General features: G+C 41.0%; 1 protein-coding gene across 1 annotated transcript in view; it reads right to left on the reverse strand.

Annotated features, from left to right (window-relative positions):
- Nucleotides 1-21,046, reverse strand: part of MYO10 (myosin X) — a 127,498-nt gene that overhangs the window by 47,331 nt on the left and 59,121 nt on the right. The window contains 14 exon segments of the mRNA XM_010009706.1: nt 6,778-6,858; nt 10,006-10,114; nt 11,543-11,625; nt 11,811-11,879; nt 12,622-12,714; nt 14,000-14,066; nt 14,305-14,405; nt 14,547-14,693; nt 15,423-15,541; nt 16,525-16,654; nt 18,697-18,800; nt 19,469-19,553; nt 19,674-19,687; nt 20,592-20,716. Of these exon segments, the coding sequence (XP_010008008.1) occupies nt 6,778-6,858; nt 10,006-10,114; nt 11,543-11,625; nt 11,811-11,879; nt 12,622-12,714; nt 14,000-14,066; nt 14,305-14,405; nt 14,547-14,693; nt 15,423-15,541; nt 16,525-16,654; nt 18,697-18,800; nt 19,469-19,553; nt 19,674-19,687; nt 20,592-20,716 (1,327 nt within the window).

Genomic DNA, 21,046 nt, shown 5'->3' on the forward strand with positions numbered 1-21,046 from the left:
TTGCAGACAGAGTCCCACTAAATGCTCTTTCCGAGAAACTTGGCAACTCTCTACGTACGTGCTGCAAAACATGCAAAAATCTGTCTGCCTGCACTCCCTGGAGTTTGATGCAATCTGCACAGCACAGCGTCTGCTCCCTCCCCAGCAGCACCCCATCTCAGCTCTCCATCCCCCAGCCTTTAACACCACAGTTTTAAACTCCTCACACAATGGTCACTGAAAGACAAACCCTAATACACTTAGCAAAGGGATGCCTAGTCAGCCCTGCTTAGTAAACAACAAACCTTGATGAAGAAGAAGAACATGCCTGTCTGGGTGATTGCCTGGAGAGTGGAATGACCTACTTCAGCCCAGCAAGCAGCGACGCTCTGAGATGGGGACAACGGGACAACCCCCTGGCTCCCAGGCAGCATAACCAGCACGCTGCACCACTGCAGTGATGGGAGCAATCTTTCGGATGCGACACAGAAGACAGGCGCTGCCTGTACCGCATGAAACTCCTTGCAGTAATCATCTTGTTCTTTCAGCCAGGGATTCAGATTTACACGTAACATTACTGCCGGCGCTTTGCGAGCAGGAGCGATTGCCTTCCTTGTACCCGCCCTTCCTTATCACTTTTACCTAAGGAGTCTTCTAGCGCCTGACCTAATTACTCAAGTGATGTGCCAGAAAATGATGCAGCTGGGACATACTCCACAAGTCTTGATTTGAAGCTATGTAATTCTGCAAAACCCAAGGCGACAAGATCCAGGTAGCTGAATTAAGCAGTGTTGGCCAGGCACAATGCCACACCTTACGACTCCACCTTCCTGATTACGAACAATAAAGCCTTATGAACTAGTTAAAGGTCTTAGGATAAATAGGCTGTATCTGGCCCCGTGCACTTGTTGGCCTGCGAGATCAGCCCACCATGCTATGTTTTTGGGAAATGGTTGCTCTTCTCCCAAAGGATGAGCCTGAACAGCAACTCCCTGAGCCCCAGCAAGCCCAATCTGTGCCTGGAGCCTGTGGCTCTGCTTCCTCCAGAAGAAATGACAGCAGCACTTGGCAGCCAGAAAGCCTTCTTTAAACAAGCATTTATTGAGAACAACTGAGACTGAAGAAAGATATTTTTAAATAGGCAATAAGGATCTCTAGTACATCAGCTACTTTTACAGATGCAAATGAATACTACTAGACCTTAACTTTCTGCAGATAGCACTGCGCATACCCAGCAGCTGTACCTGAGCCATATAATCTATTCCCTTTACTTCCTAAGTGTGACAGAGTAGCTATTAACATGATGATCAGGCTTTCTATTCCCTTTTTCTTATGGATCGCATGTCAAATTTACCCTGTGATCTTCTAGATCCCAGTATCAGAGAACATTGCAGCTTCACTGCAGAAGGGCTACCCTAGGGCTCTGCTAGTAAGTGAATAATCCATAAGAAGGCCTCCACCTAGGGCCTAACACTTTTTAGCTTTTAACTAACTGTTGGGCTCAGCACTTCAAAAACCCACAAAGGCACCTACTCCCCAGAAGGAGACCTGGAGTCTGCTGAGTGACTGAGGTTGGTGTATAATGCACATACTTGGTATACAACTGCAGTAGGATGTGCACAGAAGTTTGAAGCTGGACCACATTATTGAGGGTAATTTTTTAAAATAAGAACTTTTATATGTGAAGCTTTATGCAGATGCTTAGCAAGCCTGTGCTGAAGGTAGAACCGAATAAGCTTGAAGCTCAGTCTTCCTTCCTGAGTCTTTCAAGGTTTAATGCCAGTGCTGTTCTCAATGGAGCAGCAGCATCAGACTCGCACTGCCATTATCTGTATTTCTGCAATAAAGCCCCAATCTCCCTACAAGGCAAACTCAGTAATTCATACAGTCAAGTCTCAGTAAGACAATATTGCAATTCCAGCTTGACAACCAGTTCACTTACTGCGTGCAGTGAACCTGTACCTGCTTCACACCCTGCAGACAATCATCCTTGCATATGGGGCCAACCTGTCCTGTCATTGTTCCTTTATACTGTGGCTCCTGAGCTGTACTTCTACCTGGTATTTAGGTTGGTATCATGCTATGCTTATGTTTATAATGATTCAGAGCTATTTTAGGAGTGCAAGTTTAATTTAGACGCCAAGTGAAATAGATTTGCGTCGTATTTCCTATTAGGGGACATATTGCTTGCTATTCCAGGGCATCTCATGGCTACTAATGACCTATGCATCAAAGTACAGTGCAGGTGCCAATAGTCATACCTTGACGCCTTTAAATGGCTCTGTCCCTAGAAGCGATGTTAGCAATACTACTGCCATGACAGTAATTTTCCTGGAGTGAATATGGAGCAAGATAGGACTCCTAACCAGCAGTAAGCCTCACAGAATTTATTACAGACCTTTTTCTACCAGTCTTCCTTTGAATTGCAGTTATTACTAGTTTCACTTTTCCTATTGCTCCCCATAGCTCTGACCCTGCAGTAGGTTTACAATGCAGGTTTAATTTAATCTCATTTCTTTACCTGACCTAATTAAATTTGAAGATTAAAAAAAATTGATATAAAAATTCTTCAGAGAAACAGAATTGTCCCTTCAGAGTTCACAAGCTTCAGAGAAGGCGACTTCCACCTTGCCAGTTGCAAGCCCATCACTGCAACAGAGGAATGAGACAGACAGAAAAGGGGCAGACAGGGAGGTGAGTAGACACCCTGCAAGCCTCTTCAGGTGGGACACACACCAACACAGGTTTCCTAAAAAACAAACCAAACCCCGCACAAAGTGAAATTCTTGTCTACATCAAGTATTTCATGCCAACTCTAATGAAGCCAGGAATTTGCTTATCAGGACCAAACTGGACTTAAATCTGTAAAAATGAGAAATGGTTGCACCTATTGATGTGCATGAGAGATCAGTCGCGTCTGAACCTGCTAAGTCTCAAGAACAGGGAATTACAGAAGCAAGCTGCAATTATTAAGGTTTTGAGAGACCAGCACAGATGAGGAGGAGCAGATGCTGGGGGTGGGGGCCACTTGCAATGGTTATGCCAATATTATGGTACTTGCTATGATCATGCCAGTATATTTTCTGAAGAGAAATCCTAAATGAAGAAGGAAGCTTTAGAAGGCACTTGAACCGGTCTGTCTGAAGCTGGCTCCTTCTGGCCAACAGGAAGATTTCTGTCTCTGAAAGATCCTGCATAGGAAGTTCAGATTAAATTTACCCTGAACTGTCTCCTGAGTGGCACCAAGGCTTAGCAACTTTATTAATAGCAGCAGGCTGGAAGAAACATTCAGCTGAGCATTGTAGCAATGATTGTAGCTTGTTTTAAAAAGGCAGGTTTTTTTGTTTGTTGTTTTTTTGTGTGTGTGATGGTTCTGTTCGCCTCTTTTTTTAATTTAAGGTGCTCTAAAAAGGATAGATGGAGACCAGAAAAGGCAAGGTTGCAGCGAGGAATCATTATTGAATAGAACAGGAGGCAGAAATAGAAACATGAGACCAAGAAACAGAGAAAGATGTGTTGAAGCCCAAAAGGATGAAATGATACATAGTTCTGCAAGGCCCACTGAAGATAAGGGGAGCTGAGGAGAAAGACCCTTTATCAGCAGAAAATACTCATTAAGCATACCAAGTGGAAAATCTTCCACATTATGGCTAGTTCAGAACAGACCAGAAACTGTGAAAACAGATATGCTGATTGTTTGAGGGTCTCCCAAAGATTAATGGCTCCTCTGTTCTTCTGTCTGAGGCGTGCTCACTGAAATGTCTTGTGACAAAAGGTCACGTATTCTGCGTGCTCCCTTTAGGAATCTGCACTAATGAGTGCAGATTCTGCTTTGATATGTAAATGTTCAGCAGTTTACTGCATATGCTGAATTGTTTTTGCTTGCCACTGTACCGTATTTAAAAATTAAACTTTAGATAAAAAAATAATTACTGTAAATTATCACATCTCTTATCCAACACAAATACACTTTCATGTCTAGAAGAGTGGAAGTACTGTCTGCTGCACATTCTGCTTTTCAAAGGCTCGAAATTGTCTTCCACCTGCTCAATCTCATTCACCTACAGAATTCAAGCATACTTCCAGAGTAAAACAGCTCTTGAACACCACCAGCCCTCTCCCTCCAGAGCTACAGAGGATGCTCACCGATAGGTGTCACCTATTTGTACCCAACCCAGAGAGCAACCAACAGCTTCAGTGGCTTTGCTCCAGATAACACAATGCCAGTTCTCTGCTTGCCCGGTCTCTCTGGTCCAGTTCTCCTTTAATGCTGAATATTTCAAAAAAGCAATTAACCCCCCCTTTCTTTCACATCATTTGTTATTTGGCAAGCACTGTTTAAGTACTTATCGAAGAGTGATATTTTGTCATTCCATATTCACTATCACTGCAGAGTAAAAACTATGGATGGAAAACACGAAGGAAAGTGCTCAGTGAAGATTTCTACTTTCTTTTAATTCAGCTTCTCTGTTTCAGTGGTTCATCTGCATGTTTCAAGCAGTTACATTTCTAGCCAACCCTGCACAGTGAGTCACGTACACAGTAATCCCTGGTAGTCCATGCACAGCTAACGTGTCTCTGAGCCATGCAGGTTCAGAGCTATGCAAACTGGCTCAACCTTACTTCCCTTTGTCTAACTGAAAAGAAGCAACAAGTTGTATGACAGGAAAACTATGAAATGTTTAATGTGATGTGCATCCACGGAATCAAGCTGAGCTATAGAAAAGGCAGATGCCATTCATGGGCCTGCTTCTGTACCTGCACTGTTGCAGAAGGAGCAACACCAACGACGACATAAGATTGGCAGTAAAAATCACTAAGAATCCGTGAGACATCGTGGGGAGCAGAGACCGCACAGCAGACAAAACTTAAAACAGTGAATCACAAAAAATACATTTTGAGAACACTTCCCCGGGTGAGAATACCATCAACAAGTCCTATATATGGCTTTCCTTCTCATTTTCCATCAAGTCATCTACTGGATCAGCTAAAGGTAAACTGTGTGACCCTTTACTCTTGTTCTTCAAATAGAATTTCTTATTTGGTAAAGCCATTGAATCAAGTTACATCTGCAATCAAATTAAAGCAAATGAAAACAAGTACAACCATTTTTGTTGAAGATTTCAGTGACATTTTTCACGTACTTTGAAAGGGATTGTCTACAGGAATTTCCCAATTTGTTCCTGCATGCGCTCCTGCAATTAGACATGGTTGCCTGAGACTAAGGCTGTCTCAAGCTCCTTCTGCTTGCACAGCTGCTCATTCTGTGAGAACTTTGTTTTAATGATAGTAAAATATATGCGCAGATACAGTAGCATATGCCAAATTTGCCAGGGATGGAGCATTCTAGTAGGAAAAGACTGGTAGAGCAACAAGGACACAGGAGTAGGAACTCAAGTGTTTTCCTTGCTATGGAAACGCAACAAGCGCCTGGTTCTTGCATCAGCCGTGGCAAATCCTTGTGACTTTGGTACTGTGATGAGCCTTACTCAGATGCAAAAGGACAAACAAGGAGAACGTGCAAGTTACTGAAATTCTTCCTATACATCATGGCAGCAGGTGGGCTTTATAGGGGTCATGGGGCTTCCAGGCAGAAACGGGACCAGGAAGAAAACAAGCTTTTCAAATCTGCCCTCCCTCAGAGACCAGGGGCTTTGCTACACACACAGGCTCACAGACCCCAGCTGCTGGCCAAGGCACTGTCATCTCTGTGGGCTTGACTACCTGGTGGCTGCACACCTCAGAGCACCAAACACCTCGGGAGGCAGAAAGCAGGTCTTACTCGCTTTCAGGCTGTTCCCTCTTGCTAAGGTGTCCATGATCTGCATGTTATTTGGCACGTCACGAGCAACAGTACAAAAGTGGAGTTAACAGTTAGCTACTGAAAACATGTAAAGTCAGGACTGTCTGTCCAGATAACACAAAAACCTGCGATGAAATCTGCCAGGTTTCATGTTAGTGTTCTGATTAACCAGACACCCCAGAAAGATGTAACATGTAAAACTGGATTTAAAGCTAAGTCACCTATTTCTAACTTGCCATGTGAAAACCATAAACGAGATTCGTCAGCAGCTCTGCCTGTGGCATTTTTGACATAAGCAGCCCTGAATAACGGTCTATAAAGCCAAAACCAGACGCACAAAACCGCAGAGTATCAGGACTAGGCTAACAATATTAACTTCAGTGATTACTATACCATTACCACTTAGTTTATAGAAAGCCCTCCAACATATGTAAGCGCTGACATTGCTTTTCATTATCCGCGACTCAAAAGACAAAATGATATAGTAAGCCTTAGTTTCCATGCCTGTTTTAAAAACATAATTCTGTAACAGGACAAAACAGCCAGCATGAAGACACCTAGAATTGTGAATTAATTGAAAGACTAAGAGCCTGATGACAGAGAGCCAGTCATTAACATCAGTCTTGCTACAAGCACCACCATTCACTGCCTCTAGTGATTTAAAACAAACTTCGCAGTTTTGACATTTTCTTCCTAAAAAGGCTCTCACAGAGTTGTCAAATGTACAGTGCAGCCTTCTACCTTCCTTTCATAGCCATCTTTAGAGCCAGTAATTTATCAGAATTGCGAGCAACGACTATTATAAAGGTGCCAAAAGACATGGGTCACGTGCAAGAAAAATCAGATCCTTTCCCAGTGCCTTCACCTTGCAGAGCCTTTTACAAAGTCAGTGAAGAATTATATCCTCTGCTTCACACAGCAACAAATAACCAGATAGACAGTGAAAGATTAGACCTGAGATGCATAAAAAAGATGGGTGCAGTTTTAAATCTTACCTTCTGCACGTTGGGTTTGATGCACCGAACAAAGAAAGGATTTGAAGAACTCAGCGTTGCCATTAAAGAATGAAGAGATTCCTAAAACACAGGTAGAAAGAAGACAGCACTTCACAAACCGACTTTTTTATACAGGCAACATACCCCGGCAAAAGCTCTTGCAGCTTAGCATTGCAGACAACATCTAACTGCAACACCTAGTGGTATACACCAGAAATTACTGTACCACGTAAGTTCTTGCTTGTGAACACACAGAATCAACACATGCATTCTTATTTCTTCCATCACCCTTCTGATCAAAACTGCCATCACTGTTCTGCAGTGAACATGTTTTACATATTGATATGAAGAGAACTGTTCATAAGGAACCACCAAATCAGAAGGTTGCTGTTTCAGGGATTTTCTCAATGGCTGCTTAAGACTTGGGATCCACATTCCCAAACTGCTAAACTAAAGAAAGTCAAAAGGAACGGTAAGAGGTCTAAGATAAACCGGAAATACCCATAAAACCAGATTTCGTCTTTTCATTTCAATCACCCTGTACCCACTCATTTTCCACTGCCATCAGCAGCATTTTGTGCACAGGGAGTTCTCTCCTGTGTGGTCTCAACCTTTCTTGCTAAAAGGACACTCTGATAATAAACATAAGTCAACAAGGAGATAGAAAATATAGTAAAAAATTCTAAAAAAAAGAGTGACTTTAGAATATAGAAGACATTGTTTTATCAACGCTAGATATGAAAATGCTACCCTCCAGAAACTAACAAAAATTGAGTAAAGCATAAAGCAGTAAACGCATCTTACTGAAAGACAATGCTAGCAGCATTAAGCACACCATTTCACAGTTATTTCATGTAATAGTTAATTGTGTTTAACAATAAAAGAGAGATTATAAGGTTCAGCTAAAAAAACCCCAACATATTAGAAAACATTCCTAGTTTTAGAACTCTGAATGACCCAGTACATATTAGACTATCAGTTGTCTGAACCTCAGCCTAGAGATAAAAATCACAAAAATCCCTCAGTCTTTTTATGATTATTACTTTAATTACACATCCACCCCTTTCCTGCCTGAGCCATGATTCCATATCTTATTCCAACTTGCCTCATTCTATATCATTAAGTATGATAAACAATTTTAAACTGAAGTCTTGCATTTACTTTGCAGAGATACAAATGACTGTAGAAGAGGGGAGCCCGGGCCCTGAAGAGCCCAGGAAGCAAACAGTGACAATGCTTCACTTCTCAAAGGCGGCCCTATGTGTCAGGCAGTGGAGAGAATACAGAGCAGGCTGCCAAGGAGACAGAAAATTCACTTGTAAAGAAGAGCAACACTGTGCATCCTACCATATGCTTCGGAGCCAAACTGCCAATGGCAGTCTGTTACAGCAAATTCTTGCTTTAATCTGCAAACCAAGGGCTTTCTTGATGATTAAGCATGAAGTGATAAAGGCAACAGCCAGAGTTTTGGCTGTGCACGGAGCAAAGGGAGCAAATGGTGAAGTGACTGGGAACGTAAATGATAGTTCTTGGTTTGTCTGCCTTTGCCAGTCTACAGACCAGGAGTCAGGGGCAGCAAACATTAAACAGCCAGAAGATAGAAAGACAAATGTTTTTTTTGTGTAAAGACAGGAATTTACAGCTTCAAAAGGTAAAGTCTTCATTTGTATTAAACCTGTGTGAACATTATATTACCTATAGACAACTAAGTCAATTTTCTCAAGCCAGACTACTACTTAGGGAGATTGGAAAAAACTGTCAGTCTATAAAGAAAAATGATTTAACCTGTTTTCACATTCATCTGTGGTACAGACAGACATTCTGCACAGTGCTGCGTGCCTGTAAATCATTGTCAGGTGACAAGCTAATCTGAAGTTCGCCCTGCTTTAAGCAACAGGCTGAAACAGATGGTATCTAACCTCAGCCATTCTGCGTGCGCTCCCAGGCCCGCATTAGGCAGGCTGTCAAATGAAAAGAAGAGTTAACCAACCTATCATGAGAATAAAACCATAAAGGCTAAGTTCTTATCTTCAGCTGAAATGAGATGGACTAATCCCTGGAAGGCTTTAAAACATGGAAAAAAACACCCAACCTAATTCTTTGGGGACAGGATGATGTGAAGGTCAACCTCTTGTAAAGCAGCCCAGCTGGCTAACAGTCAGTTACTGCAGCTTTAGGTAAAAGCCAACAATGTTTTGATTTCATGTTTTATATTGCCCAGGAGCCCTGATGGAGAAGAGAAGGAATGTACATGATGCTCAACCTTGCAAAGTGGGTGCAAATAAATGGTCAATTTTCATACAGTAACATCTTAAAGGTCTACTTTGCACAGGCACAAGTAATTAAGTGGAAACATTACCTTTGGCATCCCAGGGAGCTAGCAAATAATATCACCTCACCCCAAGAAGCAGGTATTGCCTGACCCAAGTGATGGTAGCACAAAGCAAGGGAATACAGTATTAGTGTTTTTTAATAAAAGACACCGTGTGTGCCCAAGCATACACTCCTTGCTCTTCTGTCCAACACATAGCAATAGTCTACTAGGATAAAATCTGCCCTCAAGGGGTTTGAGTCTGCTCCCTTTTTGGTTTTTTTCTTTAAGTGAATGAAGAGTGCAAATATATATTAACTCAAACCAAATGAAAGACAACTAATCCAGACTTGTACTCAGGCAATTTAGAAAAGGTTTAGTGCCAATCTCTCTCTTTTACATAATTTGCAGATAAATTTTATGCTAGATTTCAATTTAGTGCCATTTTCATTTTTGATGGGAGGGCTATAAAGCCTCATTAAAAGGTGTTTAATAAAAATGCTTTCCAAACTAAGTTAAAAAGCAAGGCAACACCTTAATGAGGCATTTATTCACTACTTAATTTTCTTAGCATACAGGCGTTGCTGTAAGGCTTTGCGTGATTCTGTGGCTGGTTTTAGATTAGAAAGAAAAAACAGGACAGGAGAGACCAGCTTCATAGATGAGCTTTAAAATAAGAACAAATAAGCAAGTGGAAAGTAATATGAACAGGAGCTCTGTATGGATGGTGCTATGTGGAGATTAGTGTCTGCTTGAAGCTAGCTAGTATGGACAATTAGTTGATTAGTAAGTGCAGTTTCACAGAAGAGACTGCAATGTTTTGCTGCTGAAGTTCTGCCTGTTTTAATTCGCAGCTGTTCTTTACTTTATGAGGTTTATCAATCACTGATTAGAGCAGAGATGACACATTAACTAACCTTGAACTGCAGGCTGACAGTGGGTTTTCGGTGCTTGCTTCCACATTTAAGAGTGTCTTGATTGTTGCGACTTGAAACATGTTCAAACAGGTCATATATGAAATCGAGACTGAAACGGGAAAGAAAAATAGTATCTCTAAAACGTATCCTAACAGACGATGAGGTTTACCACTATAAAATGCAAAGAAAGTATCACCCCTTAAAAAGCAGCTCTTCCATCAAAAAAAAATGATTATTGATTTTCTCCATAATCTTTAATAAGCAATAGATTTTGCCTCTGCAGAATTTATGCAGAGAAGAAAAACAAAACAAAACAAAGCAGAGCAAAACAAAGCAAAACCCAAGAAGGTTCTTTCTTCTCAACTCCCAGGATATCATTAGGGAAATGGAAAGTGAAGTCCTTAAGTCCTTACTGCATTTTATTCCACTCACTCAACCAAAACTCCAGCTGACTGTGATCGGAATTTTACCTTGACAAAGAGTAAAAACAACACTTCCAGCTTGCTTGCAGCCATAACACAAATAACCACCCACATGAGCCTCACTTTCAGATACCAGCTGTGTATGCTGTTTTCTACTCTATCAGCCATGAATCCTTCTCTTATCACTTCTACAAAAAACCCAGACCTTTAAGCTTGAGCTCCAGACAGATGTGGGTGCAAGAGCAAAATCAGGCCCAGCAGCTTTAGCTCATTTATTACTTCTACCTACATACTTCAGTTGATCGATGTTATGTCAGGTATGTCATGAAACCAGAATAAACAACTCAGAGAGGGAAACGCTTATCAACAGTTTCTCCTGCACAGAAGGGCTTAAGGGACTTACAAACAAGCAACTCACACAGCAAGGGCAGGATGACTGGATGGGATGGGGCAGCAGCTGAGACAGCAACACTCAGGCCCAGCTCCCTCCTCTTCTGTCACCCCTTTTATGTGTCCTGTAGTCTCAATCATATGCCTCCGGCTCACAGGGTGCTACTGTAAAGATCCTGAGACCTTACACAGCAGAAGGACAGGAGGCATGCAGGTACCAGCGACAACTGAGCTCACACTTTCAGTAACATGTATCTTCATAGAAATTCTCCCTTTAAAGCAATTACTATATGGCAATTTGCATTGTGGTATGTCCCTGACACTAAGCTGTCAACCAAATTAGGGACTGCCAGAAATACAGGGAAATCAGGCTTATGTGAAGCAAAGAACTATGCATGCACATTGCCTCTGAAGCAACCTGAAACAGTTAAAAACCATCACCAGCTTTCAGCACCTTCACTCACCACCGAGTAGCAAGTGAGCTCTCCAGCTACCCCCTGGACTGAACAGGGACGAGGTACTATACAGTGTGGGGAAATCCAACTTGTGAGAACCGATTACAGTGAGATCTGCTTACAGGCATCTCTGATATTCCTTCTGTGCCCATTTCAATCCTGTCAAGGTCTGATGCTATGCAACATCTAACACATTCAAAAACGCTGGCAGAATTTGATGGTACAAAACCCCTTAACAACATGTTCTAAACAAATGTCACAGAAACTCACCTGCTTTCACGTAACAAGTTCAGAAGATCGTCTCTGAAAGTATCTCTGTTCTTCTCCAAGATCCCCCTGACATCATACTGGACCTAGCAGGAAACAGACCTGATTCAAACAACAAGCCAAGTAGTCAGGCACCTCTCACAGGAGAGGTACTGTAAAAAGTGCTGAGGGAACAGAGTGCTTTAGTTAATTTTGAGCAGCCTCAGGGCAAAATTAAGCTAATGAAAAATCTGTTTGGAATAAATTCAGCAAATAAATAAAAGAAAATTACCTCCCCGGCGTAGTGCTTCACTCCAAAGTTGTGAACAGCAACTCTTGGTTTTACATAAAAAGGATTGTTCTAATTGGAGGGGAAAGAAAAGAGAAAAATATTTTTTTGGGGGGGAGGGTGAATCAGGGAGTGGAATGATACAAAGGTCCACATTATCCTCTCAACCCAGACCTAAACAAACCATTGTCTTTCAGTGAACTCCCCAGATTAGCGCTCCAAAAGCAAACAACCAATTTGTAACGATAACAGGATTTGTTAGTCTGGGCTGCTTCAAATGCAGTAATAACAGATTTATAGTATCTAAAAAGGAATTATACTAAACCTGAACCCATCTGGCAGGACGATCTATTAAAGGCACTTGGAAATAAAAAAGACGTTGTCTTAAACTGGCAGATACACTTGTATCCCAGAAATACGTGAAAACAGTTTTAGGATCACAAATAAAGGTAGCAGTAATCTGGACAGAGGGAATAGCAACCTTTCCATAAATGACATCAAGGTGAATACTTCATTAAATCTAGGGAAAGTGAAGATCTACGTAATCTGAGTTACTGCAGGTTGTCAGAGCTCTAAGAGTAGAATCTGGCTTATTCACCAATATGGAGTCCTTTAACTGGACAGTAACAAGGGTATGTTCTTCCAGGTAACCGACTCAGTCTTGATGGTAAATGATATGTATTGCCTCGGAAGTAGGATCACATCCAAACCAGCCTCTACAACTACGTGTCTGTAGATAAGAACCATGAATTTCTACAGAAGCAAAAAGACCCTCCATAATTTGCACAGAAAACACAAGCAAAACACCACATACTGCATGCTGTGTATTCAACTTCTCCAGCAATGTGGCATCAGTAGCTTGAGGAAAATGGCTCTCCTCATTGATGAGCGCCAGCAGCCCCAGTTTCTAGAACAGCAAGAAAAAGCAGAAGATGAGTTAGTGCACAGGTGGACACAGATGTTGTCCCCAGTTTGGAAAAATTACACGGTCCTTGAAGCTATTGGGTGGAAAGAGTTGCAAAACCACCCGTACATAAATAAAACCCCAATCTCACAGACTGCAGGCAGGTTTTAGGTGCATACAGTGAGGCTGCCCCAGAATATATACCCAGCCTCCAAGATCTCCAATGATCAGGAGTCCCTTAAATCTGAGGAGTTTGTGTAAACAGCTTTTCAAAAATTTTTCTTCCATGGAACTACTTAGTTGTTGAACCCATGCAAACTTGCAGCGCCCACAGTGCCCAGGAGCACAGCAAAAGATACACAATTTAACTACTCACTGCATGGAACACAACTTCCCTTTGCTTTTGCATATGCCTCTGTGTAATTTCCTTTGATGTTCCCTACTTCTCATACTAGAAGAGGTGGTAAACAGAACAAGCTACCCTGCAATTAATGCGTCCTGCAAGCTTCAGGCTCATACAGCCCCTCAGAAAAACACAGTTCTCCAGGTGCACACTTTAATAAGCCACTTCCCATCAGCCCAGAGCAGCTCCCGACAAACCACACTGTCCTGACTGCAGTCACATCCTGGCAGCTGGATCCCCTTCCTGCTGCCCTCAGTTTCTGTGGTTGTTTAAACCCACACAGCCACACACCCCACTACTGAGATAAACTCACGCAGCCCACTTGTACTGCTGGCAGAGTTGAACATGGATGGAACAATAATACGACTTTGGCTTTGTCATCCAGCTGGAGTTATAATTTCTATGCAGTGAACTCAGACCTCATCTGCCCCTCACCGCTCATGTTCCTACCAATAACTGCAGAAACTTCATGCTTTTTTATATGTTCCTTTGCTACATATCAGAACACAAACAAAATTATGGATGAAGCCAAACTGGCAGGTGACAAATGAAGATTACCTGCAGCCCATGAAAACCCATTATGGGAGTGAGACACTGCCATTCGTTCTGCCTCCTCTTTCTACTCTTTTTAATCATCTCCAAAGATTGCTTTTGTATATAAACTTACACTGTTAAAAGTTACTACAAGAAAAGATACACATATTGAGCTTACAATATAATCTATAACGTTGCCATGCATGAAAACGATCTGATTAAAAGTTCACTATTTAAACATGCAAGATCTACCATGCGCTTCACTTGTTCTTTGTGCTGGCAAGTGTTTTAAAGTCATATTGACACAGAACAAAATCTAGAAATAGGTACTTGTATCAAATTCTTTATTACCTTTTCAATAAGATCCAAGCACTCTCCATTGTCTGTCCAGTCAATATCCTCCCAAATTAGTCCTTCCCTAAGGAAAGTAAGAAGGGCCTTTTTATTGAGAACTATGACAAAATTATTTTAAATATAGAAATAGACAGAGCTGATATATTTGTCTGGGACATTACAGCAAAATCAGCTTGCTTTTAGAAAAATACACAGCTCCAGACAGAGATTTTCAAAGGAAGGAAGCTAAGGTAGGTGGGAACCCAGATTTCAGGAGGATACTGACATTTTCAAAATTCTTCCAAATTTCATCTATGTCTTACCTGCTGTATTCCAGTTGCTCCAAGGAAAAGATGTGCTTGTTGAAATACTCCTGAAGCTTTTCATTTGCATAGTTAATACTGAACTGCTCAAAACGATTTACCTAAAGACACAAGAAATTTTCAAAACTACATACACTCCAAGTATTCTACATTGCAAACAAAGAACTGGTTGAAGTCATAACATGATTAATAATCAAGTTGACACAGATATGTAGAACAATGAACAAACTTTTAAGACCTACCTCAAAGTTTTCAAATCCAAAGATGTCCAAAATTCCAATGGACTTGAAGTCTTCCTTGCTCCTGATTCTGCTGTTGATTTTCTTAATGACCCAAGCAAAACACTGAGAATAAAGTGCCATAGCCATAGAATCTCTGCTGTCTACTGCCTGCATTAAAGAAGGAATACACAACGCATCAATCAACCCTGTAACTGAGAACTTACCAGGCTCTGATGGTCAGCATCCTTTGCAATGTATAATGCAAGCAGGCTTGCAGCCCTATGTACGTTGACAGCAATTGTATTAACAGTTACAATCATCACAACTTTAAGATTTAACGATGTAAGTTGTAAGCTGTACATCTATGTGGCTTTATAATTATATTTAAGGCTAAAGTGTTCAAAAATTAGGAAAGAATAAACTTAAGGTGTGGAGGAAAGGGAAGAAAGAAAGAAAAGGGCAGGAAGTAACACCTTAAATAAAAGTAGGCATAATGTTAAGTGTACCTATTTCTAATCCCCTTTTGGTAAATAGTAACATTATTTCTGATGAAAGTTTTCACAAACACCCACCTGACACAAATGTCCATAATGAAAAATATCAGCCTACATGATTAGGATCTTAAAAAAAATGCTAAGCAATCAGGCTTCATGAGAATAACAAGAACCAAGCTACAAGTCCTGGCCAGAATGACAGTATGGGGATCTATAGAGATTTCTAGAAGTCCAGTCATACTCTTCCCCGCCAAAAAACCATATGTAGTATTTTTGCTAGCAACTCCGATGCATGAACTAGGCTTCTCTTCCTGAGTGACCAATGATTTCCCTGGACTTGAAGACCAAGCCATATTATTTAACAGACCTTAAAACCATGTCAAAACTGAGCTGCTTTGATTACCTGTTGTATGCTAAGAGGTGTTAGGATTTCTTCTCCCCTGAGTATCATTGACCTTTGTGTCAACGCTTCAGTTAGCTGAGTAGAGTCCAACCCCAGTAGTTCAGCAGATCTACCCAGAGCTGGCAAAAGGAAGAGACAAATACCTGTATGTCCTTAAATGTATAAGGTTATGAAGCTTATTATTACAGTACTACTATCACCACCATTTAAGATGTTTCTAGAGTTATGGGGATTAGAGATAAAAACACAACCAGAAACTTTAGGGTATGTTTTTGCTGCTCATGAACAGGCACAGTATCAGAAATACGCAAGACAGAAGGAATTTCATAGAATCATAGAATAGTTAGGGTTGGAGAGAACCTTAAGATCATCTAGTTCCAACCCCCTGCCATAGGCACGGATGCCTCACACTAAACCATGTCACCCAAGGCTCTGTCCAACCTGTCCTTGAACACTGCCAGGGATGGAGAATCAATCACTTCTTTGGACAACCTGTTCCAGTGCCTTACTACCCTCACAGTAAAGAACTTCTTCCTTATATCTAACCTCAACTTCCCCTGTTTAAGTTTGAACCCATTGCCCCTTGTCCCTCTCCAACATCCTTGCAGGCCCTCTTCAGATATTGGAAGGCTACTCTTTATTGCTGTATCTGAAAAAACATTTAAAATGCTCACGAGCCGAATCTTTAGACATACCAGCACATACTTTCAAATTTACAATTGAAGTATTGAAAGCTCTAAGAAAAGATACCTTCAGTGGAGATATCAGTTAAAGAACGTACTTGAGCACTTATGTTTACCAACTTGAGAATATTTCTGAAGAAGGAATTAGATTAAAATGGAATTTCATTACTATTAATGGAATAAATAGGTGCCCATGGTCTTCCCTAATTAGGACCTAGCATTCAGCAGCTGACTAATCTGCATTATCTGCCAACAGCCCCCCCCCCCAAAAAAAATAACATTTTAATCAATATTCAAAGATGCTAAAAAGCAGTAAGACCCTTTCAATGTTTGTCCTTCCTATGGTCAGATATACTAGCAACAAATACAGCTTTCACAGCCTCAAGAAACGTGTACATTTGGATGCATAGCCTTCTTACCTGTTTTAAAGGACACCTGTGCCCCACCAGCAGTGATGAACTCAACATTTCCTAGATGCAAAATGCCAGCCAACAGCCTCAAAACTTCTCGCACCTCCTCCTTGCTGAACTCCATCACTTCCATTGCAGTCTGGAATGACACGTGAGCTTCTTCACTAACATGTGCACTGACTCCAAAATGGGGATAAGGACAAACCTACCAACTGCGCTGTCAGGCCTTAGAAAAGCAAGTCAGGACTGACAGAGGGCTGGCAAGAGTGAATTCCTTTGCTTTCATCACAAATTGAATATGCTGTAATACATGTCAGGGACATTGTGATACATGTTAAATACCACTCTGGTTTTACGAAATCTCCTTCTGATGCTGTAAGGATGCTGTCATTTGCTTTCAAATTCTTCATTAAAATTTTATAAATACTGGAACACCCTACATACATCAGACACAATTTCACTCATTTCCATTAGTAACTGATAACCAAACACACATCTTACTGGTGCAGTCTCACATCTTACAGCAAAAGTCAGAAAGAAAAAGAGATCTACATAAAAAGTGTGGAATTTATGAATAACCAATATGGCAATGATCAAGGCTGAACTACATAAATGAGGAGAACAGCCAATCTCAAACAAAATGAGGAACATACACTTTTCTCTGGCATAGAAGAGGTAAGCAATTGTTATGCCTCTCGAAATTACTAGAATTTCCCAAATTTGTGTCTGATATGAGCCTGTCTGAGTCCACGTCACAGATTTATACCCTTACAGTTAGGCTCATCATGTTATGGTCACTGCAGGTGTCATGACAAATGACACGACACATTTTCTCTTTCATAAATCATCAATTACAAATGGAAAAGGCTCAGACTCATCCTACTATTAAAAGCATAGAAGAGATAATGGTTGAAGGTTTATTTTGTACAGAAGATCTTTCACACCAGAGCTCTAAGAAAGGGGGCAGCACCAGGGGCTCATATCCACCCTCACCATGCAGTTCCTCCCTGTCTCCTACATTAAATTTCACTTAAGTAACATTTTCAAGATTTAAACCACAATAAAAGTAAGCAAAGGAGATGATTGTAATAGGAGGAGACAGGCAAGGGTGAACTGTGGGATTTCTGCCTGCCCCCTGCTCTGGGAATGCAGCCCAGCAGCCTCAGCCCCTGCTTAAGCCTGCCTGCACTGCGGGCAGCACACAAGCAGCACCTGCCCTGCTGATTTCATGCTCTCCCTACCCTGGGATGATTAGCACAAATTAAATGTCACACTAATCAACTTAAGCATGTGACTACAATATAGATTAAGTTACCCATTTTTCCCATACCTCCTTCCACCATACTACACTAGGGGGTTTCACACTAAAAATAACTGCTGCATCTACTACACATTAATTTGTCAGCTTGACAGATAGCTAAGCAAAAATAATTTGTTGAACAACATAAACCCAAGTACTTTGTCTGATTTTTAAAATCTAACACATATGACCTTGGTGATACAGTAAGCAATTAGCAATTTTCCTAACAGTCAATATAGACTAATCACTGTAGCCAACTGGTGTGTGTATAAGATACAGAGCTATTCAGAGAAAGACTCCACCAGGACCTGGTTTTTAATCTGTGTTTACATTTTCTTCAGCTCTGTTGTGCAAGTTACTCCATACAACTGGATCTCCCAGCTGCAACTTAAAGAGTCACAAAAGCCCAGGTGCTTCGCTCCCCATGTGCTGCGCTACACATGTAGATGCTCCCCATCTGTAGGTGCTACATAATCTGGGTAAGGATGTACAGTAGATGCTACATAATCTGGGTAAAGCTTTAGGATGGAAAAACAGTGGAAGTAAACACAGCTGTAACACAAAACAATGCAGGGAAGGACAAAGGCAAGTAAACGCCTTACTGTCTTCCCAACTGCTATTCTTTTAACTCCCAAATGTAATCATTTCACTAAATTACAGCACACTTTGAAATGATAGATTAAAAATCAAATATTGGAGGGAAGGTAAAGACATGCTCAAAATGACAGTGAAGTGTTATGAGAAAATTTAAGTCCCCGTAAATTAGTGCCTCAATGAGTGAGCTGCATGTGCAGGTAAGCACAAGAAGGCTTTGTCCCCTGCTCTGCCAATGGGCTCCAGGCACCTGAACCTCCAGTGTTTTTAAAGCATAAAGAACTCACAATGACTTCCTTGAAAGAGTCTTTGTCACTGATTGTCTTATCCGCTACACATCCAGACTGATTCAGGTAGTGGTAGTTCTCCGGTACAGATAAGTAAAAAGCATCTAATGAGGGGAGAAAAGAGGAAGAGTAATAAAGCCCAAAACAAAAGCACTCCACAAATCACTACGTCAGAGTTAAATAGATCACAATTTGTTTGCTCAGAAATTACGATAATGTGAAAACCTATGTTTTATATTAAAAACAGATATGGGGTTTTATTTTGCTAGTTTTTGCTTTATTTAGCTGCACATTGAAAGCAACTCTACTTTTCAGCATGCAAAGACAGAGGGCCCAAAGGGAGATGCCGAGACAGCTTTAGGCAATTTTGCACATATACAAATGTCATTTCTTTTGTTCACTGGATTTATTCTTTATGAGAGAGGATTAGAGGAACCAGAATTATTTCTCTTTGTTGCTGTGGAGTTATTTAGTACCAGCAAAAATATTCAGCTTGAACAGAATAAGGCATGTTTGTCCCTGAGTAACTTTCCCAGGGCTACAGCAGAAGCTGGGAGAAAAATTACTGGCAGCTCAGTGACAATCTTCAACTAAGCAGGTTGCTTTATCCAGCTGAGCTCAAATTCACACTCACTGAATCCTGGCTGAATAAATAACCTATCTCTCTGCTTGGGTTAGCTGGTTTCTGCAGTTAAATTCTCCACTACTGTCACCAAGGCTGACCACTAGCAGGAAGCCACTGTAGTTGTGTGGCTTGTGCTTTGCCACTCACCTTTCTCTCTTTCTTCTATCCCTGCCAGCAGAGCATAGAATATATGATAATTTCTTTCCCCAGGGTTTTGTCTTACTACACGATTCTGTCAAAGTAAAAAACAGTTTCCATTTAAGCAATAATTTTCAAGAATATTTTTTTTATACACAATTTCAAAGAAAATATTCAAATCAAACAAACTTAGAAAAAGCCAACATCAACTTACTTTTTCCAATAAATCTATAGCCAGGAAGAAAAAACTTCAGTCAAGGAATAAAGTAAAAAGCAATTAACGCAAAAGCTATTTACACTGTTCCTTCTTTCATCTGAGACAACAGGAAGATCATCATGGCCTTTTCTTATGACATGCCTACTGCCATAACAAAATTAATAAAGTAGCAACAATAAAAATACTGCAGCAGTTCTAATACCAATGTTTTTCCACACTTCCTGCTCCTCCATCCTATCAAAACTGGAGCTGTCATGTTCTGGATTTTAAACACCTGCTTTTCTTTCCTTTTTCATTTCCTTAAAGCTTGGAAACAGCTTTAAGGATGAAATTTGTCCCACTGCAAAAGCAGCTTATGTTCAAAACACTAGATAGGATACCCTGGGTATATTCCTCATCCCTACACCTCTGGTGCTCTGGTGGAGCTGGCTTTTAGACAAATTTTGCTGAATTCAGTACAAATCCAAGGATTTAACCCACCCAGGCTCACACTCCAGAAATTCAGCAGCTCTGCTCCTTCAAGTGCTTTTCCAGAAAAGTTAGAAGCTTATCTTCGGATATAATAAATGAGGGAAATGGATTACAACTGAAGTTATCCCCAAGAACTCAGGCTGGTTTAGCTCACTAGGTAGGAACGTGCACGAGACATGCCAGCAGTAGCAATGCAAGATCCTGGTCCTTGGAGAGCATATGCGCCTCACACCACCACAAATGCACATGTATTTGTGTGTACAAGCACATGCATAATTTGATGTTACTGCTTCCTTTTCCCAGCTACATCAGCTCTATTTCATTGTGTATGTTTCCAGATAGCATGAAAGGACAGACAAGGGCAAGACACTTCTCTAGCAAGTCTTCCACAGAGGTACAAGGGGGCTGCCGGCAAACATGGGTAAAATCACCAAATGAGGATACAATCTATAATTCTTCCTCCCTGAATGTTTCCCTTTTGACAGATGTTCAGCTGAATAAACTTCCCAAAGCGGCTTGAGTTGTTGTTGTAAACAGTCTTCGCATTGCCAAAAGCCTCCATAATTGGGCTGTGAAAATACAGAAGAACGACAAGAGCATTAATGTGTGACCAGCATGCCAACGGCTTCACATGGGACTGCCGAAAGGAACAGCGCTCTGAAGAGCTCGCTTCTGACACTCTCCTCAGCCTACATCCTCAGTATTACCCTCAATCATTAACAATGGGCATCTCAATTTTCTATAACAAGATGCAAGTATTCAAGCAACAGGAGGATTAATTGTACTAAACTGCTCTGCAGCTTACTCTGTAACTGCTTAAAAGATGTACACAATTCTCATTGCAATACTCAAATTATAAGACATCTCAGCACATGCAAATTGCTAGACAGATGTAGGGA

Source organism: Nestor notabilis, unplaced genomic scaffold (assembly GCF_000696875.1).
Source record: "Nestor notabilis isolate BGI_N333 unplaced genomic scaffold, ASM69687v1 scaffold13782, whole genome shotgun sequence".
NCBI classification, from domain to species: domain Eukaryota; kingdom Metazoa; phylum Chordata; class Aves; order Psittaciformes; family Psittacidae; genus Nestor; species Nestor notabilis.